The 27,846-nt window shown below is 37.6% G+C and overlaps 2 protein-coding genes across 2 annotated transcripts; both read left to right on the top strand.

Moving 5' to 3' along the window:
* The first annotated feature begins 8,951 nt into the window (after nucleotides 1-8,951).
* On the top strand, nucleotides 8,952-13,335 carry LOC127452441 (chemerin-like receptor 1). Its single transcript, XM_051717883.1, has 2 exons — nucleotides 8,952-9,050; nucleotides 11,391-13,335. Exon 2 carries the CDS (start codon nucleotides 11,407-11,409, stop codon nucleotides 12,520-12,522), a length of 1,116 nt encoding a protein of 371 aa, XP_051573843.1. The 5' UTR covers nucleotides 8,952-9,050; nucleotides 11,391-11,406; the 3' UTR covers nucleotides 12,523-13,335.
* A 1,674-nt stretch (nucleotides 13,336-15,009) lies between these two features.
* LOC127452430 (zinc finger protein 62 homolog) lies at nucleotides 15,010-26,866 on the top strand. Its single transcript, XM_051717861.1, has 3 exons — nucleotides 15,010-15,256; nucleotides 16,569-16,640; nucleotides 23,940-26,866. Exon 3 carries the CDS (start codon nucleotides 24,382-24,384, stop codon nucleotides 26,152-26,154), a length of 1,773 nt encoding a protein of 590 aa, XP_051573821.1. The 5' UTR covers nucleotides 15,010-15,256; nucleotides 16,569-16,640; nucleotides 23,940-24,381; the 3' UTR covers nucleotides 26,155-26,866.
* Nucleotides 26,867-27,846: the final 980 nt, after the last annotated feature.

Genomic DNA, 27,846 nt, shown 5'->3' with positions numbered 1-27,846 from the left:
GGCCAGAATTCATACCAAGAGACCTTGTTATTATGCTGCACATTCTATATGTCTTTCCTACAGCAGTTAAACTAAATATCAAAGATAACCTTTTTATGAATTGCTGTGATTAGAATTGTTTCCATTAAAAGAAAACAACATTTCTCCAATCTAAATGTATTTTGCAGGTGGGCATTTACCTTTAAATACACCAGCATTTTACAAACTAGCTTCATTTGGTCTGTGACTGCCGATAATGTTTTTTTTTTAACATTCTCACAGCTGTTCTGGCCAACCTTCTGCACCCCATAGCTCTAGACCAAGAAAAAGGTTCAGATTCTGGCTGCCAATATTCACAATACACCCACGCATAAATGTACTCTCTGCTGTGAGGGTGTATAATAAATGGGGGGATTGGGGTCTGGGGCCTGGGGCCTGTCCTGATCACTATTGGTTGGGTGTGTCTTGGAAGAAGCTGTCCAGTTTCTCTAACATCCTAGGGAAGGAGTGGTGGAAAGGGATCGGTAACCTCACAGCACAAATCCATCTACACAGTACCATTCTACAGCTTGGATTGATTATGATTTTCCCATGTTCTACACATAGTTGTGTTTTCAGTCTTTCACATATGCATGTGGATATGTAAATTCCCAAAAACAAGCTTGAGTATGGTTTATATATACAGTATATATATATATATATATATATATATATATATATATATATACACTGTATATATACACACACTGGCGGCCAAAAAAGTTTGGAATAATGTACAGATTTTGCTCTTATGAAAAGAAATTGGTACTTTTATTCATCAAAGTGGCATTCATCTGATCACAATGTATAGTATAGTCAGGACATTAATAATGTGAAAAATTACTATTACAATTTGAAAAAAACTTCTTAAACTACTTCAAAGAGTTCTAAACAAAAAATCCTCCACGTGCAGCAATGACAGCTTTGCAGATCCTTGGCATTCTAGCTGTCAGTTTGTCCAGATACTCAGGTGACATTTCACCCCACGCTTCCAGTAGCACTTGCCATAGATGTGGCTGTCTTGTCTTGTCGGCCAATTCCCACGCACCTTTCAGTCTAGCTGATCCCACAAAAGCTCAATGGGGTTAAGATCCATAACACTTGGGGGCCTGGGTAGCTCAGCGAGTAAAGACACTGACTACCACACCTGGAGTCACAAGTTCGAATCCAGGGCATGCTGAGTGATTCCAGTCAGGCTTCCTAAGCAACCAATTGGCCCATTTGCTAGGGTGGGTAGAGTCATGTTGGGTTAACCTCCTCATGGTTGCTATAATGTGGTTCTCACTCTCAGTGAGGCGCATGCTGAGTTGTGCATGGATGCCGCAGAGAATAGCGTGAAGCCTCCACACGCACTAGACAGTAACGCACTCAATAAGCCACGTGATAAGATGCACAGACTGACAGTCTCAGACGTGGAGACAACTGAGATTTGGGTTTTTTTTTTGTAATTAACATTTTTATTGATTCATAAGTTAACACAAAGAAAAAACACAACATATATATAATGAATCAATCACTTTTAACATTAAACCCCCACTACAACCCCTCCCCCTACCAATCTCTCACCACACCCTGACCCCCCACGAACACCCCTGTGGTCAATAAAATATAGACACACACACACACACACACACAAAAAAAAAACACAAAACTAAAACAACAACAAAAAAAGAAAATACAATAATCAAGTATAAATAAAAACTAAATTACTCTCTCCACCGCCCCTCTTCGAGAGTCCCCCAAAAACACTAAATAGTTGCCCCATTTCCTATTGAAAAAATTCCCTACTCCCATCCTCTTGCTCGACATCTCCTCGAAAGCAGCCACCCTCCCCATCTCCGCACACCACTCTGGGAACGAGGATGCTCCATCTGACTTCCATCCTCTTAAAATAACCTGCCTACCAATCATCACACTGGTCAAAACCCAATTTTTTATGTACTTTTATGTACCCAATTTATGACCTCCCCATCTCCCAAAATACAGAGTCTGGGGCAGAATGAAATTTGAGTGCTCAACACATCACATACAAAACTTTGCACCTTCAACCAAAATTCTTGGATCTACAACACCCCCAAAAAACGTGGATTGTGCCTCCATCTTCTGAATGGCATCACCAGCAGGTGGGTGTGTCTTTAAGACCAAGCCTATACAATTTACAAGGGGTCCAATAAAATCGATGTAAAATCTTAAATTGCATAAGGCACACCCTTGCATCTCTAGATGCAGACTTGACGTTTTTTTAGAATCCTAGCCAACACACCTTCCTCCAATAATAAGTTTAAATCTTCCTCCCATAATCTTTTGAGAGAATTTAAAGCTCCGTCCCCCAGACTCTGAATTAGCAGAGAGAAATGCCTCATGACCTTTTCCAAAAGCACCTCTCCCAGAGTATCTGCTGCTTTAGGTGGGCGTGTGCTACTCCCAAAAACAGTGCAGAGCAGGTGGCGCAGCTGTAAATACTTATAGAATTGAGATCTGGGAATCCCAAATGTTGAATCAAATTTTCAAAAGATCTCAATTCTCCACTCTTATATAGGTCACCGAGTGTATTAACCCCCCTCACAATCCAATATGACCAGAAAGGGGACTTATTAATACATAGTGTAGGGTTCAGCCATATGCTCAAGGCAACGTTTAAATAAATGTCCGAATTGAACACTCTGGACACTTTTGTCCATATCGATAGCAAATGCGAGGTAACGGGGTGTAACTTAACTTCTCCAATTAGTCTGATAGAGGGGCTTTGCAGTGGCGAGACAGGGGCAAGAACTTCCTTTTCAATACAAAACCAGGGAGGGTCTCTCTCAGGTGGAAGCGACCAATGAGCCAAATGTCTGAGACCGAATGCACAATAATAAAACAAAATCTTGGGTAGGCCTAGCCCACCTTTGTCAGTCGGCCTATGTAACTTATTGAAATGTAACCTGGGACACTTACCATTCCAAATGAAGGACTTCACTATGCTTTCAAATTGCTTGAAATAAGAGAGAGGGACATCTACAGGGAGAAATTGTGTAATACAGTTCATTTTAATAACATTAACCTTCTCAATCATAGATAAATGTAATGAAGCCCACCTGCCCACATTGCTCAAAAACTAAGGGATCTAAATTAACTCTGATTAAATCAGACAAACTTGCTGGGAATAAAATGCCCAAATAATTAATGCCCTCTTTGGGCCACTGAAAGGCACTTGGCTGAAAAAGCCGTTACTGGGCAGTACACTGTCAGAGACAAAGCTTTGGATTTAGACCAATTAACTCAGTATCCCGAGAACTTAGAAAAGGAATGAATACTTCTGTGGAGGCAAGGCATAGATCTAGTGGGGTCGGAGACAAATAATAAAATATCATCTGTGTAAAGCAAAAGCATATGCGCCACCACCCCTGGAAAATCATCTTCCCCTCTTATCGCGGCTGCTAATAGTTCCAGGGCAAGACAGAACAATAATGGGGAAAGAGGGCAACCCTGTTGGCTGCCCCTATCCAGATTAAAATAATCTGAAATGAATCCAAAATGTCTGTAACGGCACTACCGGATGTCTATAAAGTAACTTAATCCATCCAATAAAAGTATTCCCGAACCCATATATTTCCAAAATCTTAAAAAGATAATCCCATTCTACCATATCAAACACCTTTTCGGCATCAAGTGAGATGGCAGCGACCGGAGTCTGATTATTCGCCATTGACCACATAATATCGATGAGACGCCTAATGTTATCAGAAGAGCTGTGGCCCCGAATAAACACCACCTGGTCTGTATTTATATCCATGAATTCAGTAGATGACATAATCATTCCAATGTCCTGCAAAAATACTCCACAAAACAAACTCCAAACAATAGGAGGCATAAGCACAGAGAACGAGCAGATTCATCCACAACTGACCCAAAGGAGTGTAACTTCACAAAACAAACTCCAGCCACTATGCAGAACCAGCACAAAAAGAAACAATAAAGGTGCCCAGCTTCCTCGGACGGTCAAAGACATGTTCAGTGAGTCAGTCCACTTGAGGCACCTGAGAAACACACCGTAACTTCCTCCGTCCATTGATTTTATGAAAGACATCGCTAGTTGTGGACATAGAAATATTTTGCGGCCATCCTTAGTATCTATTCTCAATTTAGCCGTGAACTTCAGTGTAAAAGTGACCCTTTGTCGATGCAAAAGTTTCTTGAGGGAGTGTTATTCCACAAAACATACTCCAGCCGCTAGGTGGAACCAACACAAAAAGAAACAAAATGGCACCCAGCCTCCTCAGACAGCCAAGTCAATCCACTCGGGGGCCATATGAGAAACACCAAATGGCTTACTCTCCCCACTGACTTTATGAAGGACATCACTTGTTGTGGGCAAGTAAATACTTTGCGGCCATCCTTAGTATCTATTCTCAATTTGGCCGGGAACATCAGAACAAAAGCGATCTTCCGTTGATGTAAGAGTTTCTTGCATTCCTTGAATTGATCACGTTTCTCTCTTGTCGAATTCGCAAAGTCTGGGAAAAAGAAAATGTTGTGATTCTTCCAAGAAAGCTTTCTTTTGCTCCTCGCCTCGCGCAACACAAGATCTTTGTCGGATGATCTCAGAAATTTGGCCAGAATTGATCGGGGCCTGTCTCCCTCAGCGAATCTGCAAGCCGGGACATTGTGAGCTTGCTTTTTTCCAGCTTATGGCCTGTTATGTCGAGCAGACTCGGGAAGAGCACCTTAAGGAATTTCAACATATCTCTGCCTTCTTCATGCTCAGGAATTCCAACAATTTGGACGTTATTCTAGCGGCTCCTATACTCAAGTTCTTCCAGTTTTTCAAAAACGTGTTCCAAATCAACTTTGGTCGCCAACGGATTATCAGATAATTCCCTCTCCGATGACTCCAGATAATTGATCCACCTCTCGAAGTCTGACAATCTTGTAACTAACTTTCCATTGCCGTAATCGATCAACGTATTACAGCCAGATCCAGAAGTCATTAACAACTTTCATCAGCATCACAGACATGATGGACATTTGATGCTGGATTTCTGCCGCCGCACCGTCCAAACCGAGTCACTGGTCAGCAGGCCCGTCAGAGGTTTCAGCTTGAGCTTGTTAGTGTCTTTTAATATCTCCTTTTGACTTCTTTGCCATGTTGACTTCAAAGAACAGATATGTAGTAGGATGTGTCAAATCTCACGGTTTATGACACAAAAATAATCAAAAACCAGCAAAGTGCACAGAGCTTGTCGTTTACACGTTCGACCCTCGCATGGCGTCACCCTCCACCACCCGGATTGAGGCGAGTCACTACGCCACCATGAGGACCTAGAGCGCATTGGAAATCGGGCATGCCAAATTGGGGAGAAAAAATAAATAAAATAAAAAAAAAAGATCCATAACACTCTTTTCCAATAATCTGTTGTCCAATGTCTGTGTTTCTTTGCTCACTCTAACCTTTTATTATTGTTTTTCTGTTTCAAAAGTGGCTTTTTCTTTGCAATTCTTCTCATAAGGCCTGCACCCCTGAGACTTCTCTTTACTGTTGCACATGAAACTGGTGTTGAGCAGGTAGAATTCAATGAAGCTGTCAGCTGAGGACATGTGAGGTGTCTATTTCTCAAACTAGAGACTCTGGTGTACTTATCCTCTTTGTTTAGTTGTATATCTGCCCTTCCACATCTCTATCTGACCTTGTTAGAGCCAGTTGTCCTTTCTCTTTGAAGACTGTAGTGTACACCTTTGTATGAAATCTTCAGTTTTTGGCAATTTCAAGCATTGTATAGCCTTCATTCCTCAAAACAATGATTGAATGATGAGTTTCTAGAGAAAGCTGTTTCTTTTTTTTGCCATTTTTTTACCTAATATTGACCTTAAGACATTCCAGTCTATTGCATACAGTGGCAACTCAAAAACAAACACAAATGAAACAAATAGCTTTCAACTGTGTTTTATATAATGGCGAGTAATTTTCTAGTGTCAAATTAGCAATTTAGCATGATTACTCAAGAATAAGGTGTTGGAGTGATGGCTGCTGGAAATGGGGCCTGTTTTCAAATAGTGATGGTGTTGTTTATTTACATTAGTAATGTCCTGACTATACTTTGTGATCAGTTGAATGCAACTTTGGTGAATTAAAGTAACAATTTCCTTCCGAAACAGCAAAATCTGTACATTATTCCAAACTTTTGGCCGCCAGTGTATAGTACCCATTTTTTTATCCTGTACCCATTGTTATTATTCATGGTAGTTCCGATATTCAGATGTACTTTACAGTATATTGTGTAAGAAAAGATTTGAAACAAAACCATTTTTGAGTTTAGAATGGGGAAAAGAAATCTAAGGACTCAACACTCCTTGAGTGTTTAGTGAATTTTCTCCAAAAATGCAATAAAAATATTATTGCATCTTATGACGCTTTTACTCTTGTAAATTAGACTATGTCATTGGGATTCTGTCATTGTAACTGATAATCCTTAACCATAAAAAATGCTCTAAGATACAATGCATTTAAAAAGGTAAGACAATATATCAACTGAAACATTTACATCTATTCTTTTGGCAGATATTTTGATCCGAAACAACTTACAATTGAGAAGTACCATAGAAAATGTCTACACTTTAATCATAATCAGTGACATGGCTACTGTAGCAAAAAGCTACAGCTTAACTAAAGCCTTAGCAAAACATTAGGGACAATAGCATACATTTACTAAATAAACTTTCTTTGAAGCAATAACAAAAGGACACTTTATAAAATTTACACACATTCCCCATTCTCTTTGTGATGTGGCAAATAAGAAGCATACAGTTTTTATTCCAAAATAAGCCGAACACAGAAACTGTCTCTATCTGCTCATCACAGTATTTAGTTTGTCCAAACTGATCAGTTTTTGACAGAAGACCCTTTTGTGTGTTGTGTCAGCATGAGCTTCTTTAAAGCTACACTTTGTAACTTTTTTTTTTTATTATTATTAAAAAATAACAAAATGTTATTAATGAGAGAGTGCAACAAAAATCCATCTTCCAAACCATGTATTTACTTTACCCAAATACACTTATAATAATGATATTATATTATAAATATTTTAGAGCTGTCAGGACGGATTTCGCTGGAAATTGCATACATACGTCATTCGCCCATGCATGTTGATGTCACATCCATACACCGAGAAAATAAGATCCGGCTACTGTAGCGCGTGCATGTGGGAGAATCTAAAGCTGAAAGTTTGTTGTCACAACGAACAAGAAAAATTGACCATGGATCATTCAAAATGGCAAACCTCCAGGGAATCACTTTGTAAAAACAAAGAAACCCCGAACAGAGCAGAGTCTACACGCAAAAAAGGGAAAGCAACAGAGTCCGTAATAAAACCAGAATCAACATCAGCTTGGCTTTTCAGATGTGCACAACTCCGAGATCTGAAAGGATTTAAAAGCGACCCAGAGATGGATTTTTTCTTACTCAAAAAGTACGATATTCTATTGGTATGGTTTATTAGAGAAATACAATAATTATACTGTAATCGGTGCAGAACGTTTCACTTGCTTGCACATGTGTGTATTTTTCTTTATAAGAGCAATAATTTATATAAATAAATCCTTTAGTCCTAGGCTTGCCAAGGACATGTGAGTCTTGAAACGATGTTGACCACTGGTTGGTAACAATGACAATCTATAAATTAGTTACTACTGTGGTCTGTTTGGCCAGAATATCCTGCAGTTATAAAAACTTTACAATGTTTGACCTTATCAGACTAGCAATCGTTATGTCTAATGTTAACAAACGTTGCCTAACTTTTGTAACGTCATTATTTCAAAACATCAATGTATCAAAACAACAATATAAGATATGGCACTTATCTGCTCAGATGACATGTTTTCAGATATCCATCTTTTCCTTTCTTTCATTATTTATTTTTCCATTTGCTCTGATAAGATGTCTTGTATTCATTTGTACACCGGTGCCTCGAACCACATTCATCCGGGAAGAGGAACTGAGCCGAATCACAACCAAAACTATGTCCTTCCGCAAGACGCTTGCCGTTTTATTTTTTAACTGCTAGAGGGCCACAAGTTACATAGTGTTAAAAAAAAAAAAAAAATGGACATTGATAATGTGGATATGTTTCAACTTTTATCTAAGAACTCCAAATGATATGGTGTGTTGTATCAATATTCTCAAGACACACAGTACTCACTCAAACTTAAGAGATCTTATTTACAAACTGTTGGTCATGTTCTGCCTTGAAAACAAGTGGACAAATCAAGGGAGTCACCATGGCACAAAGAGCAGCTGTGACCACAGTAAATTATGGTCAGATACAGTGACTAGACTTCATCATATTGTCCTGCTTAGAAGAATAAAGTAATGTAAGTGTATATTTGCACATTCCTCAGTCAACACTATATCTGTATTTGAACCTCAACCATGCATTTGCTTGCCCCAATAAAGAAAAAAGAAAAATAAAGGGGGAAAAAATTAGGAAAATAGTTATTAAATAATAATAAATAACGTGTTAGGCTACTAAAAAACCTGTGCATATTAAATTATATACACCATGAAGTTTTTTAATATCGCCGTTTGATTTGATATGTCTTGTGCTCTCGCCTCACTCTTTTCTTCAAACATGCTGTTTTTGACAGGGAATGGTAGCTTGCTTTACCGCATTCGGAAAACCGCATCATTCCATGGCCCTCCAGTGCTGGAAATATTCGGCAAATTAAAACGCGATGATGCATGCTCACTTCTAAACATTGGAAATGATTAACAATATCAAAGTTGTGTGGACATAAGACATTTGGGTTAAATCTACGTGAAAAAATGAAACAAAGTTACATTAAATAAGCTGAAACAAAGTTAAAGCAAGGAGCAACAACAGAGTATTTTGAAGAGGCAAGAGGAGGGTGATGCTGTGACGTCACTCAAACAGGGATTGAGTTTCTCGACAAGAAACAGAAAGATTATTGCAGTTTCGGTTTTGAGAGTCACCAGAGTGAGCAAATTCCTCAATTTTCAGGAGTGTTTGTGGAGGTTACTTATCAGGCAACTCCAGGTAAGCATAGCAGGTTTTCATATGAGTATCTCAATAAAACATGTAACTGCTTGGCCGCTTTGCAAGTGTCATTTAATACCTAATTTAAGAAAACTAATTAAACGGCTCAGCTTTACAACAATTAATTGAGACAGGCAATTTTGTTACTGCACAGTTATCAAACTATAAGACGTGCTAACACACACAAAAAAAGCTGTTTATCTGTTCTTTATTTAATATATTTTTTAACAATGTACTTTATTAGTCAAGTAGGCCTATATAAAATGCATTTTGGAGAAAGATCGTATGAGGGAATTGTCGGGATATATATTTTTTCATGGATCAGAAATCTATTTCACGTGGTAGGCTAAGCCTAAATAGATATCACTCATATTCCTAAATAAAAGGTGTTTTAAAAAAAAAAAACGACACTCCCTGAAAGTCTAGCTGTCAAGTTGTGCTCAAAGGAACCAGCTGATGTACGAACAGTGTGGCTATAGAACAATGGTTAATTTTGACATTTAGAAAAACGTTCTTTGTTTGGTAGACTGTGGAGACAGTCATAGGCCTATAAGCTAACAATATAAAGGGGCGAACAAAAATATGAACAGATGTAAAATCCTCATGTGAAATAGCATCGCTGATGATGAGGTAGAATTGGAAAGGCGCATTTAGAGGAAGTGCGGGGTTTTCTGTACTGCAGCATTTCTTAAAGGAATATTCCGGGTTCAAAACAAGTTAAGCTCAGTTGACGGCTTTTGTAGCATAATATTGGTTACCACAAAAATTTATTTCGACTCGTCCCTTCTTTTCTTTAAAAAAAAAAAAAAAAAATATTCATATATCGAGGTTACAGTGAGGCACTACAGTCCAGTGGAATTGAATGGGGACAATTTTTGGAGGGTTTAAACGCAGAAATGTGAAACTTATAAGTTTATAAAATCACTTACATTAACTCTTCTGTTAAAACGTGTATTATTTGAGTTTAAATTGCTGTTTTTACGATGGATTTAGGGTTAGCCTACATTGTCGTACAATTTGATATAACTTGACAAGGTTAGTAAGCGATTTCATCACACTAAAATCATGTTAACATGCATATTGTTTACGTCTTGCCCCTATACTTTTGAAACAGTGTGTATTTTAATGTTTACGGATTGGCCCCATTCACTTTTATTGTAAGTGCCTCTCTGTTACCCAGAGTTTTGCTTCTTCTTTTTTTTTCTTTATATATATATATATATATATATATATATATATATATATATATATATATATATATATATATATATATTTTTTTTTTTTTTTTTTTTTATTTTATTTATTTATTTATTTATTTTTTAAGAAAAAGAGGAACAAGTTGAAATTTTGGTCATTACCATTATGGCACAAATGCTGCCAAATGAGCTTAAAGGAATAGTCCACCAAAAAATAAAAATTTACTCACTCTCATGCTATTTCAGATATGTATGACTTTCTTTCTTCAGCAGAACACAAACAAAGAGTTTTGGAAGAATATTTCAGCTCCTGTCTCACGTGTCATCTTACGTCATTTTCTGTATCACTTCTCATGTGCGTCTTGTTGTGAAACGTAATTTGGAGACTAGACAAGAGTTGTCGGGGATTCTTCCTAGTGAAATGTTTTGTAATGTGTGACCCCCTGTCACCGATCCCTCGTGTAATGTGCAAACCACAGCAACTTCAAGATACAGACAGTTGTGTAGTGTGAAAAGAACAGCAATCCGACGACTTTGAAAGTCATATAGTGTTTGGGCAGCATTACACGCTTGTGTCACGCAAGAGGCAGTTTGAACTCCATCTTTGTCAACATGCAAACCACAGCTGGCCAGAAGCAAACATTTTAAGTAACAAAAAAGTTTTAAATATTGATCTAGTTCTTGCACACACCTAGCGTTTTGCTTTGCGTTTTGCTAATTAAGACATTAATTAATCCATTGGAGTCATATGGATTACTTTTATGATGGCTATATGGGCTTTTTGGAGCTTCAAAATTTTGGCACCCATTCACTTGCATTGTATGGACCTACAGAGCTGAGATATTCTTCCAAAAATCTTAGATTGTGTTCTGCAGAAGAAAGAAATTGGTGAGAAAATGGTGAGAGTTTTCATTTTTAGGTGAACTATTCCTTTAGCTTGTATTGAACCTGGAATATTTAATAAAATTCTGACCTCTAGTGGACAAAAGCAGAACATTGTGTTGTTATATGTTGGTTTCCTTTCCATGCTTACCAGATCAAGACTAGCTATGCGTGATGATTAGTTATGTTTCTGACTTTATATCTTTCAGATTTATTTATTTCAGTACTGAAACGACATCATTTTTTTTTTCTGTCAACACAGATTTAAAGGTACAGTGATGGATCCAGTCAACTTTACAGAGAGTCCTCTCAATCAAAACACATCTGAGTTTGAATATTATGACTACTATGAGAATACGGAGCTTGAGAAATCTCTTAACATCATGTCACTCATAGTGTACACCTTGGCTTTTGTACTCGGAGTGGTAGGCAATGGCATTGTGATTTGGGTAACTGGATTCAAAATGAAAAGAACAGTCAACACTGTTTGGTTCTTGAACCTTGCTGTGGCTGACTTCCTCTTCACTGCCTTCCTCCCTCTCAGCGTGGCTTATACAGCTATGGGCTTCCACTGGCCTTTTGGCCAGTTCATGTGTAAATTCAACAGCACCCTTAGTTTCCTCAACATGTTTTCAAGTGTGTACATCCTGGTCGTGATTAGCATTGATCGCTGTGTGTCTGTGGTCCGTCCAATCTGGGCACAGAATCATCGGAATGTAAGTCGTGCATCTGTGATGAGCTTAGCAGTTTGGTTATTTGCCCTGGTTTTGAGCTCTCCCTACTTTGTCTTCAAGGACACTGCACCAGACCACAGCAATGAAAACATAATTAACTGCTTCAATAACTTTGCCTTCTCTGATGACTATGAAACACCAGAGATCGTGGCGCTCCGTACGTTACGCCACCGTGCCATGATCGTTACCCGTTTCCTCCTAGGCTTTGTGGTGCCTTTTGTAATTATTGTCTCTTGCTATGCAGTTATCATCCATAGTCTCCAAAGAAACTGTTCGATGTCTGGACGAACTGGACGTCCTTTCAAGATAATTGCTGCTGTGATCACCGCCTTCTTCTTGTGCTGGGCTCCGTACCATATCCTAGTCCTCATTGAGATGGTAAACCACATGGCAACTAAATTCAGCCCCACCCTACAGTATGTCACTACTGTTGGAATTCCCGTTGCAACCAGTTTGGCTTTCCTAAACAGCTGCCTAAACCCTTTGTTGTATGTTTTCATGGGACAAGACTTTAAAGACAAAGTGCGTAAGTCTGTCCTGAAGGTCTTGGAAACAGCTTTCACAGAAGAAGTTTCACGCACAAATACCTGCACACATTCAATGCACATCATTCGAAACAAAGAGCAAGGAAGTAAGTCCTTCTCTGATGCTGAAGTATAACAAAGAGACATGAGGCACCATGTCTAAGGGAGGACATTAAAGTGACTGGTCAGTCAATTTGACACATGGGTAACTGGAAGATCCTGGATCAAAAGAACTTTCAGTTAGTTTAAAGCTATACATAAAAACACTGCCTTGCAACTGTGTGTGTGTGTGGGGGGGGGGGTTAGGTTGCAAACTGGTAATTACAAGGGTATTATGCTATAAATGTGGTTTATGAGGACATTTCTAGTGTCCCCATAATTCAAATTGCTTAAAAACATACTAAACGATGTTTTATTGAAAATGTAAAAATGCAGAAAGTTTTTTGTGAGGGTCAGGTTTAGGTGTAGGGGTAGGGTTAGAGGATAGAATCTATAGTTCGTACAGTATAAAAATCATTATATCTATGGAGAGGCCTCATAATGATAGCTGCACCAACATGTGTGTGTGTGTGTGTGTGTGTGTGTGTGTGTGTGTGTGTGTGTGTGTGTGTGTCATTAATGAAATACCTATTAAGTGTTGTGGAAAACTTTGTATTGATTTGTATAAATGTAAATTTGTGATTTTATTGAGGGCCTTAATCAGCAGTGTAATAGAATGAAGTTTTTCAAGCATTGAACATGTCGGGAGAGCAGTTTCTTATGCAATTTCTGTATAACTAATTTTTTTTTTTTTTAAATATTTCATAAAGTTACATCTCTGTCATGTCAGGTTTATCCAAAAACATAAAATTAATTAAACTTACCAGTTTAGCTAATTAAACTCATCTCATCACATTTTTAATAAGGTGTGGATCTCTCTGTATCTGTACAATCATGTGTCAATATCATTAAAAATGGAACATTAGAAGTTTTGGTACTGGTTTTATGCTGTCACCCAACCAATCATTTACTCACCTTTCTCTCATTTCTTGTTCCAAACCCAGATGACTTTCTTTTCTTTTTTTTCTTTTTTTCTTTTTTTTAGAACACAAAAGAATACATTTTGTAGAAAGTTCTGGTCACTGTTTTTTATGCAATAACAGTGAATGGGGACTGAAGCTTTCGAGCTTAAAAAATGATGCAAAACTTCCATAAAACTATAATTAAAGTATCGCAAAAGTAGTCCATATTTGTGCAATATATGTGAACAAAGGATTCATTTTGAAGAACAAATCGTCTTTTTAAAAAATTTAAAAGTTCCAGTCCCCATTTACAGTTATGGCATGAAAAACTGCAACTATACAGAGGTTCTTAACCTCGGGGTCACAGCCATATATGGGGTCACAGGAGAGTGCTACTCTATCTTATTTTTACTAAGCTTTTCCTTTTTATAAAATATACAGTACAACTTTTTTCCCTGGAGGAACTTTGGTTTGGTTAGTAATTACTGAGTGCCCTAAAACTGCTGGTACTACTTGATAGTACTTATTTGATGAGGTAGATTTCAGTGCTCTTGTTTGCATCAAGACCCACGACCATCCAGGTTGGATATAACTTCTAACTATAATGCCGAACGTGAACAAACTGCAGCACGACACACCAGCCCTAACACAGTTCACCCTGAACTGCTTTCTGAATGTCCATATACATTTGCCTTCATTTTTCAGTCTTAATAAGAATATTGAATGAGAATATCCAACTGGTCTTATTTCAGGAGTATTTAGTTTCTCCAATGCATGTTGTTTTACATCTCTCACAATTAATGACAGAAACAGCAACCAAACCATTGTAAACACCTGCTCTAAAATCACAAGAGAGGGCATACAAAGCTTAGTCTCATACTATAAAAAGTGACCCAGAGATAGGCGCACCAGCTATGCATACCACCATTCTCTACCAACGGGCACAGTCTCAGAGCATCGTTCACATTGGAAGCATTCATAACTTTCAGATTTGAAGATGTAATCGTAAACTATTTCTACCTTAAACATTGTACCTTATTCAACTTTACATTGTTATATACTGTATCTCATACTGTGTATACTGTAGGCTATAATATACACCACATAACAGCAGATTGCTTGGTGAGAAACATTTTGGCATGGAAATTATGACAGCTATAATTTTTCATCCCTGGGGTGTAAAGTCATGAATTAAAACTACCATTATAACTGTAACGGGCCTACTAAGAGCACTCTCAAAATCACCATGGATGCTGCCTTGGTCATGTTAGGGTATACTGGCTGTTTACGAAATATGAAATATGGGGTTTGGAAGGCATCAAGGCACATCTGACCCCAATGATTGCATAATATTCTGTCTGATGTTTGATTTTTCTTTTTTTTTTTTTTTTAGATAATCAACCCGTATTATCCCTGGCTGCCTATAAGCCACAAGATTTGCATAGTTGCACAAAACGGTGTCATTCGGACCTCCAGCATTCAGAATTGAGGTCAATAGTGGTTTATTTTTTTTTCAGGAATTTTTCGAGTTGTTTACTGACTGCAGCTAGACGGTTTCGAACAGTCTGAATGCTCCTATTTCTCCAGTAGATGGCAGTAATCCACCTAGCGTTGTGTAAGAATTGGGGCGGTGAATGGGAAGCGGAAGCCATTTGTTTTTTCTCTCTCTCACTCTCTTTCACTCTTTTGCTCCCGTTTCGTGAATGTGGAAAAAAAAATCTGTTGACTGCTCAAAAGTCAAACTCGAGGTACGCTAAACATTGAATTCGCTAAGGATCGCACTCCTGCTAAGTTTTAAACTGAAATGGAAACCTGATGTGTCTACGTGCGTTTGAGCGCCCTCAGAAGTGACATCTATAAGTCGACGAGGTAATACACTGAAACGTGGAGCTGCTTGTATTTGCAAATACGGTTATATAAAAGCATGGGACTGGTATTTTATATCACGTCGAACTAACCGGTCGGGTTTTATTTTGGTTGCTTAGACTGCATGTCAGCTACAAGTAAGGCCTAAATCTACTTCGCTTAAGTAGCGTGTGGTTTAGGCTTGTAAGATGGCGGTGCTTATGTGGTGGTGTTGTGCCTGTACTGCTGTTGTGTGTTGTTTGGGTAAATAATCTTCCCGTTGTCTTAGATAAATGTATCCGTATACCCCAAATTACTTTAATTTATTGTAATTAATATACATTTATGTCGTTCAAAATATCTGTATTTTAATTACAAAAAATTACCACAGTTTTCCAAAATGCCAAAGTTGCCAGAGTTGTTGTTAATACTGCGAAGTTATATTAACATTAGTAGGCTAACTATGGTAAAGAGGCGGCCAATCGCCACACTTAAAGAAATAGTTCACCCACAAAGGAACATTCTCTCATCATCTACTAACCCTCATGCCACCCCAGATGTGTATGACTTTATTCTGCAGAACACAAAGATTTTTGCCTCTGTTTGTCCACATAATTAAAGTGAATGGTGACCAGAACTTTGAAGCTCAAAAAGCACATAAAGGCAGCATAAAAGTAAACCATATGTGGACTCCAGTGGTGAAATCCATTTCTTCTGAAGAGATATGATAGGTGTGGATGAGAAACAGATCAATATTAAAGTTTTTACTATTAATCTCCACTTTTACGTCCATATTTTTTTCTCAAATCTGTTTCTCACCACACCTTTCATATCACTTCTGAAGACATGGATTAAACAATTGGAGTCTTATGGATTACTTTTTTGCAGGCTTTGTTATTTTTGGAGATTCAAAGTTGTCACTTGCATTGTATGGACCTGCAGAGCTGAGATATTCTTCTAAAAATCTTCATTTGTGTTCTACAGAAGACAGAAAGTCACATATCTGGGATGGCATAAATAATGAGAGAATTTTTATTTCTTTGGTGAACTATCCCTTTAAATACAATTGTTAATTCAACAACCATCAGTGACTCATCAGAAAGGTGAGGTACATACAAGTAATGTAAATATCATGGGGTAAGCATCAGTGCCTTTTGAGATTTTATTTGTGCCATTGTTTTCTGTTTAAGAAATGTTTCATCAGCATGTAAAAAAATAAAAGGTATGTCAAAGCTTGTGTAATCTTGATCTTGTTAGCCTCAGTTTATTTTTTATTAACAGTTATATTTATTATTTTATAATACAGTTTTCTTGTTTTGTCTTTGTTAATTTTTAGGAATGTTAACTCTGATGTTGGACCTTGCCTCAGTAAAGGGGAAGTGATCATTTAAAAAAAATCAGAATTGCGGTAAGTAAAAAGTTGAACCATTGATTTTCTGTACTCTGTAAGGATTTTAATATTTTCACACAAAAACATGTTAAAAGTGCCATAAAAGTAGTTAGAGCTGGGTATCACCAACAAAGTCACGATACGATACGGATCAAGAGATACATGTTGATTTTGAAATTAATTTGTCCTGAGCATAAGTCTGTATTAAAACAGTTGTTTACAGTAAACTATAATTTTGCTCCATTTAAAACACAGTAAGGTTCATAAAGATAAGAAAATCAAAATAGATAATTCTGTCACCAAAAAGCAAATTACTGTTATTGACCTTTTCTTCTATCTGCTTTAAAGTGTTTTGTGCTACCCTTCCCTTACTATTCTGTAGATTAAAATATTCTGGTTTAAAAACCAAATCCTGTTTTAAAATGTGCAACCAGTATGACAAGGCCTCTAGAAATAAAACACAAGTCAAATACAACTCTCTTCTACACACTGATCTTGTATTCCAATTAAGAATTGTATAATATAATCTTAACATTAAAATTGTTTAATAAAATTTACATTTAATAGAACTCAGGTTCCCCTTATTTTAGGCCACATTCATAAATACACAGGAAGAGTCACTAATTATAGGCAGTGCAAAATATGCTGTGCTAGATCAAATGAAAAGACATATTAGGCAATTTTTTAATCCAAACTCACCCTCACATGTGATATCCACAATGTCTTCACTGCAGATTTTTGATATTTTCCATGCCTCAGTTGAGAGCAGAGTGTGAAACTAACTTTTTTGACCCAATATTACCAGCCACTTTGATTTTTGCAGCCACCATCTTATTTATGTACAGTATATAGGCTATTTACAATCCATGCACAGTAACATGCAAAATGCGAGATTTAAACTCTACACCTCTTCAGATGGCATAAAATCATTTGCAGTGCTTGCATAAAAAACAAAACTGTTTGCAGGCCACTGACATAGAAAAGAAAAACAACAGGGCTCCCACAGATCCTGAAGTTTTAAAATGTCTTAATTCAGTTTTCCAAAATGTAAGGTCATAAAAAGTCTTAAATATCTTAAATGATACAACAAAAGTCTTAATTATCATTTAAAGTGATCTTAAATTTGCGGGCAGAAAGACAGGAATCGTGATGTGATCTAATGTGATTATCAAACTTCAAAAGAATACAATTTAATTAATAAATGCATGCGCTACTCCCTTCGGGGGAAGGGGGGCTTGTGATTGTTTCCAGCTGATGCAGAGCAGTTCACAATCGTTAGGCCATGTCGGAAATTTATGACAAACGATTACTAATGATCAACTGCTGAAGATGATGATATAGTGTTGAGGAAATATGACAATATTTACTTTTAATTGTTTACATTGTAATATGTTGTAAACTGAAACATGACACTAAAAGAAAGGAAAAAAAATAATATATACACACACTTACCAGAGACCATCCTTTGTAGCAAGAAAAACACCCCAATGATGTAAGGCCCCAACACGCTTCCTACAAAATCAAAGAACGAACATGTGTAACATCCTTTAGAACAAAATCTGGCCAAAAAGAAGGTGTTTTTAAGTTTGTTTCGGTGGTTCATAACAGCTTGCCAGCGCAAAGTTTCAGGAAAACTTCTTACCAGCTGCTAAACACCTACTTACTACTGTTGGTCCACATCATCATTAGGTGTGACCTGGAGTTCCACCTATTTTGAGGCTGACAGCTAATTTCCATTCAGTCAGGTAGGGCAGTCAAACATGAGTTATAATCGAGCTGGTAATCAAACGTACCTACTAGGGAAGGTAAGATTCACTGATGTGCATCGGCATAAAAGTTAAAGATGCGATGCATCGATTTAAAAAAGTGTGCATTGGATGCAAGTTACTACTAATCTCATGTGAATTCTTTTCAATGAGGCATGAAGTGATTGATAACCCATTTTAATGTCATATTAGTTGATGCTTTACATAGTCTTGAGTGTCCTCGTATTTAAATGTACCCCTAAACACCTTCCCCTGCAGCATGGCCGGTGTCTGAATGTTTGCAAGCAGTATGTGGTTGCTCAGCTTTTTCAAACTTCTTTTTGGCTTTGAGCAAAGAACAAAGAAGCACTTTGCCATGAGTGTGCTCGGGCCTTTAACATTCAAAATTAGCCTTGGTTGAGGCTTCCAGTGCAAGAAGCACTGGCCTTTTAATGCAGTTTTTCTTTTTAGATATTCTCCCCTTTTTTCTCCCCAATTTGAAATTCCCAATTCCCAATGTGCTCTAAGTCCTCGTGGTGGCATAGTGACACGCCTCAATCCTGGTGGCAGAGGACGAATCTCAGTTGCCTCCGCGTCTGAGGCCGTCAGTCCGCACATCACATGGCTTGTTGAGTGTATTACTGCGGAGACATAGCGCGTGTGGAGGCTTCACACTATTCTCTGCGGCATCCACACACAACTCACCACACGCCCCACCAAGAGCGAGAACCACATTATAGCAACCATGAGGAGGTTACCCCATGTGACTCTACCCTCCCAAGCAACCGGGCCAATTTGGTTGCTTAGGAGACCTGGCTGGAGTCACTCAGCACGCCCTGGATTCGAACTCGCGACTCCAGGGGTGGTAGTCAGTGCCTTTACTCGCTGAGCTACCCAGGCCCCCTAATGCAGTGTTTCTGAGATCTGGAGGTAAATGTTTTATGAATGTACTCCATTTTGCAAAGAAGGACTGATCATTAACCTTAAGCACAGCAGCTATTCTCTTTTGACAGAGCAAAGCAACAGTCTGAGTTACAGAGTGGTGAGGATCTTTTATCAATCTGTTAGGAAAAAAATCAGGGGAAAAAAACCCCAGTTATTTATCAAGCAGTTTGAAAACGGTTAAGATTAGGTTCAGTATCTGTCTTTGTGTTTTTAAATAGAAAGCCCTCCAGCCAATCATCATCATCTATTTATTCATTACTGAGATCCTTCTCCCAATTTAAAACTGCATTATTCAGGTGACATGGGACCTGAGAACATAAGAGTAAAAATTTGATATGAAGTGAGCTGCATCTCTTGTATAGAGATTAGACAATGATCATTTTAAAGAGCCCATATTATGCATTATTTACAGGTTCATAATTTTATTTTGGGGGTCTACTAGAATAGGTTTACATGCTTTAATGTTCAAAAAACACAATCTTTCTCATCCTGTACATTTCTTTTCCCCGTTCTTCATACTCTGGCTGAAATGCTCTGATTTACCTCCTGTCTTTTTAAAGCCCCCCTTTCCGAAAAGCCCAGTGTGCTCTGATTGGTCAGCTGGCCCAGTCTGTTGTGATTGGTCAACCACGTAGAGCGTGTCGGAAATCTAACGCCTCTTACCATAACTGAGTTTCAGCTCCTGAAGCTTCGTGAGCAGCTCTGTAAACACAATTGTAACTATGGTAACAGTGGCATCGGTTTTTGCTGTACCAGCACTAGCCCGAGCCTGATAATGAAAGTTTGGAAGAAAAAGCTGATTGACCCGAACCAACTTCGCAAGCACGACTTGAGCAGGATGTTTCATAGTGGTAAGTTTTAATTTTGTAGCTTTCTTACAAGTACACTGTTGATTATTGTGAACCTAACAAAGCTTCAAGTAAAAGATACGTAGTGCATCTATGTTAGTCATCTATGGGTGTAGCCAAACTTTTTTCGCCGAGCTATGAACTGAGAACAGAGGCTTACTCCCTCATTACCGGGTGTATTAGGGAGTTAGTGAGCAAGTTAGCCATGGACTGTTGTGGATAGCAGCCATAACATTACAGCTTGTAATTATATCATTATATAAGACTCTTGAGATCGACCATTTTGTTACACAGTTTTAGGTAAAAGCCAGCCCACAGCTGAATAGTTAGCCCTTACCAAAACAATAACATTACATAGCAGGTTAACAGAGCACTACCGTGGATTGCAGATGTAAAATGACCGTTTGTAAAATAAATCCATCTTCACCCTTGATCACTATTCATGATAATAAGAATGACAAACAATCTGCATAATTCTACACAATTGTAGGTAAAAGTGGGCCCGCAGCTAAAAGACTACGTTTGTTTGAGGACGGGCCAAAGTAGCCCTTAGGTGGGCATTATGAAAATGTGTTACATAGTGACGCAGATGCTTTACGGAAGAAATTACGTTTCTTGTAGTTCTTGAGCAGTGTTGTCTGTGGGAGAGAATAACTCCCTTTTGCGTGGACTAACCCAACCCTTTGTGCTTTGTAACTTTGCAGACCTTTTACATGCACAAAGAGCTATGTTACACACTAAAGGAAAGGTAAACTCCCCAAAAGCATAATAGGGCCTCTTTAACAACTTTTTTTATTTACCAGTCATCTGTTTTTCAGTATTGAGTTTACCAATAAATTGTGCTATTTGGTAGGTTCTATTCTCTACATACCCAAGTGCTCAAAGACTTCTTTACTGTGCATTCAAGAGAAAATAGTGATTTTCACTGGTAAACTAACTTAATGTTATTTTGGTCACTGGATGCAGTGCTTTTAACAAAATCCACTCATTCAAAACTCCTGACATTATGGAACATTTCTGTATTAATCATTATCTTCATAATTGCAACTGAAAAACAATGTAAAATCACTTTGATAAGATGCAACATTTTGACTAAGCCTACCAGACAGGAAAATTTGTGGAAAAAATGACCATTAACACAACAAATACCTTAGGTGTCTAAAATTGCATTGTGTTGCGTGAGAGGCAAAGTGCAGGTTTGTGATGTCTGTGAAGACATTTTGCTGCTGGATTGGCTGCAGACACACTGCTCATGGTAAAATAAAGTAAAAAGTGGTCACTTACTGTCAATATGCATTTAGTTGACTAGTAATGGCTCTGCAAACCCAATTCCTAAAGTTGGGACAGTGTGGAAAATGCTAATAAAAACAAAAAATTATATTCACCGTGTGCTATTTTGAAAGCACTACAATAACACATTTGATGTTTTACCTTGTGAATTTAATAGTTTTTTTTTTTAAATATACACATTTCAAATCAGATGATTATAGCATGCCCCAAAAAAGTTGGGACAGTCGAGTGTTTACCACTGTATTATTTCTTCTAATAAGTTTAGCAAGCAGAATTTTCCCAATTCATCCATTATGCTGCTCTTTAGCTATGCAATTGTACGGGGCCTCCGTTGCTGTATTTTGCACATCATTATTTGGCACACATTCTCTTAAAAAACGTTATTCACCTGTAATGGATATCATGACAATGGCTCGGAAATACTTCGGTAAACCTTCGTCTCTCACACCATTTGCCGCTGCATCCACGGATTCAAGTAAAGGCTTTACTCTGCAAAGCAGAAGCGATACTTCAACACTGCCTAGAAACCCCACTGATTCCTGGGCTTGGTCTCATCTGAGATGGAAAGTAGAACAGTGGAATAGTGATTTGTGGTCTAACGAGACTACATTTCTAATAGTTTTTGGTGAAAAAAAAACAGCCATTGTGTTCTCTGGGCCAAGAGAAAAAGGACAATCCAAGCTGTTATCAGTGTCAGGTCCAAAAGCCAGTGTCTGTCATGGTATGGAGGAGTGTCAGTACCCATGGCATGGGTTACTTGCATGGCTGTGTAGTCACCATTAATACAGAAAGGTATGTACAATTTTTGGAGCAACAAAGTCAGAAAAGACAAAGAAAACGGCGTGCTGTTTCTCCCAGATGCATCTGAAATTTAATCTAAACGCAAACAGAACATTTTGAGCAGAATTGTCCATTTATTTTAGTGGATTACCTGTATTAACCTGAGCTTCAGATGTTCATGCTTGTCATAAGTGTCCCTTCATGTTGATAAAGATCCACAAAGTTTTCATGTTTGTGTATATATCCGCTTCTTCAAATTTTCCGATCTGACTTTTTTTTTTCTTGTAGAGTCGCACGTAACCAGCAAAGTTTAAACTCCTGTTTTAGCACAGCGGTTGATTAACAAGTGAGGGGTGGTACTTCACTGCTGCTGGGATGCATTTAGGACAGATTAGCATTTACACCACAAATGCAATGCGGTCACATGTGTTTTTGACCACATTTGTATGTGCTTTTTGTGATTTGATCACAAAATGTTTTAGACCCCGTTAAGACCTGTATTTAGCGCTGACCACATGTGATCGGGTCACAAAAACCAGGGGTAAATGGGGTATTAAAGAAAAGGAGGGGCAAGTCAAAATGAATTTTTATGATAATCAATTTTATGCCACAAATGCTGTCGATTGAGCTTAACTATTGAACACGGAATATTCCTTTAACAGCTAGTCTCTGTGATTGCAGTTTTTCACTTGTCTTCGAATGTTCTTCCAGTTATCATACAGCCTTATAAACATCACACATTCCTCACTGTTAAAACATGGTAAAAATAGTGGTCTGGCAGTAAGGATTTGGCTGAGAAAAAACATTAGTAAGTTCTGCTATGTTGTTATAACAACATGAAATTGGACTCTTTATTAGCATCTGTTATGATATTGTGATGACATCATTTTAATTTTTGGGTGAACTATTCCTTTAAGTAATCAACGCTTGAAGTTTTTCAGGTAGACCTATCTAACAGCAGTATCAAGTATTTAAGTAAACATTCAGAAAATTAATTTTTAAAATCTTAATTTTGTTGTTTGATTAATGATTTAATAAACAGCAGCAGCAGGTCTATTTACACTGGCTGCATTTACATTGCAAAACTTCATTAACATTGAAAAACGTCATTAACAAATCCAATATTTTGACACATCTGATTTTTTTCCCCCTGCCTGTTTATGTGGACTTAATCAGCATGGGTATAAATAACTGTGTTAACATTAATACCTCACCAAGGCAGACATTTTGAATTGAATTTCACTTTTCTAGCAGCAATACACATTGCCAGTGCTTAAAATTTGTTTGGAGCCTTCTTAATTGACCTGAAAATATTTACGAAGTATGGGGTAGTTAGGTATTTTATAGTTTCTCAAAATGAAATCCAGTCTTTGTTGTGAAGAAGAGGAGGGACCTTTAGAATTGTAGTGTGCCACTTCAATTTGAACAGGAAATAGGCCTATAGAGAATGATAGTGTGTCTCAGGGGATTCAAAACAGAAGTAAGCCAAATATAATGTTTTTTGTAATTTGTTACTCCAAAAACTTTTGAAAGTTTTCACAAAAATAAAAGATATATTTTTTTAAACTACCTCACCATGTAGAACCTAATCAGTAGGATGATAAACTCATGAGGTAACTTTCAAGATTATCACCATGACTGACTCGCCAATCATCAACAATATGGTATTTGTATCTTAATTTTCCTTTTCTCTCTCTTTTTTTTTTTAGATGGCAATATCCGAATTGTGGGCCAGCAGCTGGAGCAAGGCAGGCCATACCTAACGAGGTTTATGCCATTGTATTATGCTGAAAGGGTTACTTTACCACAGAACTGGGAAATTAGTGGTTATTGAATTTGACGGTCACCGACTTTTAAGAAAAGGTTTTTAATCCTTTATGCTTTTATCCCTTTTTATTGGAGTTGACTGAGGGGCCATTTTAGACTTTTAAACACATATTTAATGCATAAAGCAACTTAAAGCAAAAGTGAGATTGGATGTTGAAAGGACTTCATTTCCTGGAAAAAGTATCCCCAAGTCCAAGTGACAATTTTTTTCCCCTTTTTTTTAAGATGGTGTAATTTTTTCATCTCAATCAAATTCAGTTTGTAGTAACCTAAACCATTTTTAATTATTACATTAAAAAAGAAGCTGAATTTTGTTTTGTCAAGATGGCATACTCAATGGATTTTGCTCAAGAGATAATCGCAGGAGATGCATTCATCTGCACAGAGTGTGGCGAAGGCTTTAGGCAGTACACAAAACTAATTGAACACATGGCCATTCATGGACTTGCTGGCTTGTTTTTTCCTGATGTTTTAAACAGTAGTAGTAATGATAGTAGTATCAACACATCCATTGAGTTTGCTCTCCACGAAAACGGAACACTCACTGTTGTTGATCGATCTGTGTTGTCTAAATTTTCTTTCTTATTTGGAAAACCTGCATCCAAGTCATCATGGTGCCAAACCCCTAATCAAGGTGCCTTGACTTCTAAAATGGCAGAGAAAGAGTGTAACCAGTTTAGATGTGAAAGATGTGGGCAAGTGTTCAAAAACCAAAAGAGCTTACAACTGCATCAGCAATACCGTGCCCTTGAGCAGGGGTTCAAATGCACCCTGTGTTGCAAAGTGTTTAATGACCGGGAGAGCCTGCAAAGCCACCTTCAAAACCATGCTCATGAACGGTTTTATAGTTGTGGATACTGTGGAAAACGATTTCTAAGGAAGGAGACCTTATTGTCACACCAAAAACAGGGGCATGGATCTCTTGGTCCCAAAGCTTTGATAGAGGAAGATCAAGAAAATAGAATAGATAGGTCTTATCCTTGCAAAATTTGCAGTTTGCGTTTCTTTTGGTTATCTGACTTGCAGAGCCATCTAAAGAGTCATTCTCTTGTCAGCCCAAATGATGCCATACGAGAACAGAAAGTACTAGGGGAGGAAGAAAGTAAGACCAATGGCAGTGATTCACTTGATCGGCCATATCGTTGTGGCTTGTGTGGGGAGGATTTCAATCAAAAGTCAGAATTAAAAGACCATCATGCATCTCGGCATCCAGATACGGATGAAGTTCAGGACTCTTCAGATTCACCAGCTAACATAAAACGGCAGTCTTTTGGCCACACTGGTAAAATGCATCAAATGGTTGCAAAAGCCCAAATAAGACAATTTGATCCACTAAAGTCTAGGATAAGAGGTAAACCTAGAGGAGCTAACAGATTACATTTTGGTGGTAAACTATACTCCTGCAAACAGTGCCATTGTACGTTTATGCACTCAAGCAGTCTCTCTCGTCATATGCGTTACCATAAGGGTACTCTGCATGCTTGCGTTTATTGTGGGAAACGCTTTCCTCAAAGATGTGATCTCACAAGGCATGTGGCCATTCACCACAGTTCAGCACTACTACTAAGAGCTCGTGGGACAGCAAAGACAGAAAGCGAGGATGAAAACCGTAAACAGGAACCTGTGAAAGCATCATCACAAATAAAAGGTGACAAGGATAATGAACAAGAGGCTCTTGAAGAAGAAACTCTGTCATATTCTTCTTTGATGAAGAAAATGCATTTGCCATATGATGAGCTGTCATTGGATTCTGAAGAGAGGAGAACTTTCAATCCAAAGATGAGCTACAAATGCAAAGAATGTTGTCGAGTATTTGGATTGCTCAGTGTTTACCAGCGACATGTGAATTTCCACAAGCGAGATCCCAGCAAAATCTTGCTCAGTTGCCCTTGCTGTCCATGCCGCTTCACATTCCGCTCTGCTTTGGATCGCCATCTTGAGCAACAGCATAATGATGGCTCTGTGAAGGGTGGTACAAAATCTCCTGAGACTAATTCCGTTGATTCCAAAATTCAACACAAGGTAGTTGATGCTGAAAAGGCTAATGCAAATGCTGATGATGCTGATGTTGGAATGTTATCTGAAGGATTTATTTAATGCTGAATGTGCTTCAAAGATATCTCAACATCAAAATGCTCATATTTGAGTAAAAGTTAAATTGTAATTAACACAACTTTATGCCCAGTTGCATGATTCCCACTATTTTTTTAAGTGATATACTTCCGTAGCTTTTAGGTTCTCTGAGGTTCCTCCTTTTTTCTGTTACACTTGTGTATAAAATATTTTATTTCCTCAATGTGTTTAGCTTTTTCCCATTTTCAAATTCCCATTTTTTTCTTATTTAAAAAAGGAAATTTAATTTGTGTGCTGACACAAACTAAAAGAACCTTTAATGGGGGCCTCTCTAATGAGCAGAATGTTTAAAATGACTAAGAAATGCTAATGATACAATTAGAACAAAGCAATCAGTTGAACTTTCTTTGCTAAAAATGGTTCCAAGAGCACAGTTCTGCTTCAGTTCGGGAGATATGTACATTTTAGATATACCTTCATAACTAATACTCTGTTTTACTGTATGACTTTTTTCTCACAAATTATAAACCTTTTTTTTTTTTTTTTTTTTTTTTTTTTTATAAACAAAGTTGTAATTGTTTTTGAACTAGTGGTGATGCAAAATTACATATTTTGACCATTCTCTGACATCAGTAAAAAGATTTTGTACAAGTCTACTTTAACTTGATTAAATAAACATGATTGTTTTTGTTGAGGCCTTGCACTTATTGAATATCTTTTTAATGCCTCAAAGCTGTAAAGGATTGTACTATTTTGCAATACAATGGAAATAAATTTAGGTCACTGACTTTGGTTAATCTAAAAAGCTGGAAAAAAATGTGGTTCAAACAAAAACACATGTAACTAGCAAGAGCTTAAAAGTTGTAATAATTAGACAATTTCAGTTAATTAACAAGGACAACACAGTTAAGTAATATTTTATTGTTTTTATGGGGATGCTGCTTATGTGTGCACATCATATTTTGTTCATACAATATGAACTGTTTGAATACGAAAATGTAAACTGGAATGCGCCGTTTGCTTGAAACATTTTGTAATGGTGAAAAATTTGGACAAAACTATTGAGCTCCTTGAAAATATATGCACTATAAAATGAAAAGATTCTCGAGGCACCATTTGGGGATTCTCAGTTACCACACTGGTGGAACCCTCTGGAGATCTTACACCATTTAAAGAAGCCTCAAATAACCTATTTACGTACTTAAGGAAATAAGATATATTTCAATATAGACCCTGTTTACACCAGGTATTAAGATGTGTTGCGGGTGATCTAATCACATGTGGTTGGCACCAAATACAGGTGTAAACGGGGTCTGAAATATTTTGTGATCAGATCAAGAACGCATGTAACCACATCGCATTTGAGGTGTAAACGCTAAACCGTCCTGATGCATCCCTGACAGCAGCGAAGCACCACCTTACCTGTCAGTCAACCGTTGTGCTAAAACAAGAGTTTAAACTATGCCAGTTAAGAGCAGCTTTAAAAGGATATAACCGTCCGATCATAAAATTTTAAAAACATACACAAGCACCAGAACTTCACGGATCTTGTTCAGTGTGTCTTATATCAATGTGCAGTGACACTGATGAGAACACACACATGTGAAGCTTAGCCAACACAGGCACTCCACATAAACAATAGAGAAATCTGCTTGAAATGTTGCGTTTGTGCTTAGATTAAATTTCAATGGCATCTGGTAGAAACAATGTGCCGGT

This window comes from Myxocyprinus asiaticus, chromosome 15 (assembly GCF_019703515.2).
Source record: "Myxocyprinus asiaticus isolate MX2 ecotype Aquarium Trade chromosome 15, UBuf_Myxa_2, whole genome shotgun sequence".
Taxonomy (NCBI): domain Eukaryota; kingdom Metazoa; phylum Chordata; class Actinopteri; order Cypriniformes; family Catostomidae; genus Myxocyprinus; species Myxocyprinus asiaticus.
Note: the sequence above shows the minus strand (reverse complement) of the source record. Positions and strands in the feature narration are given on the sequence as shown.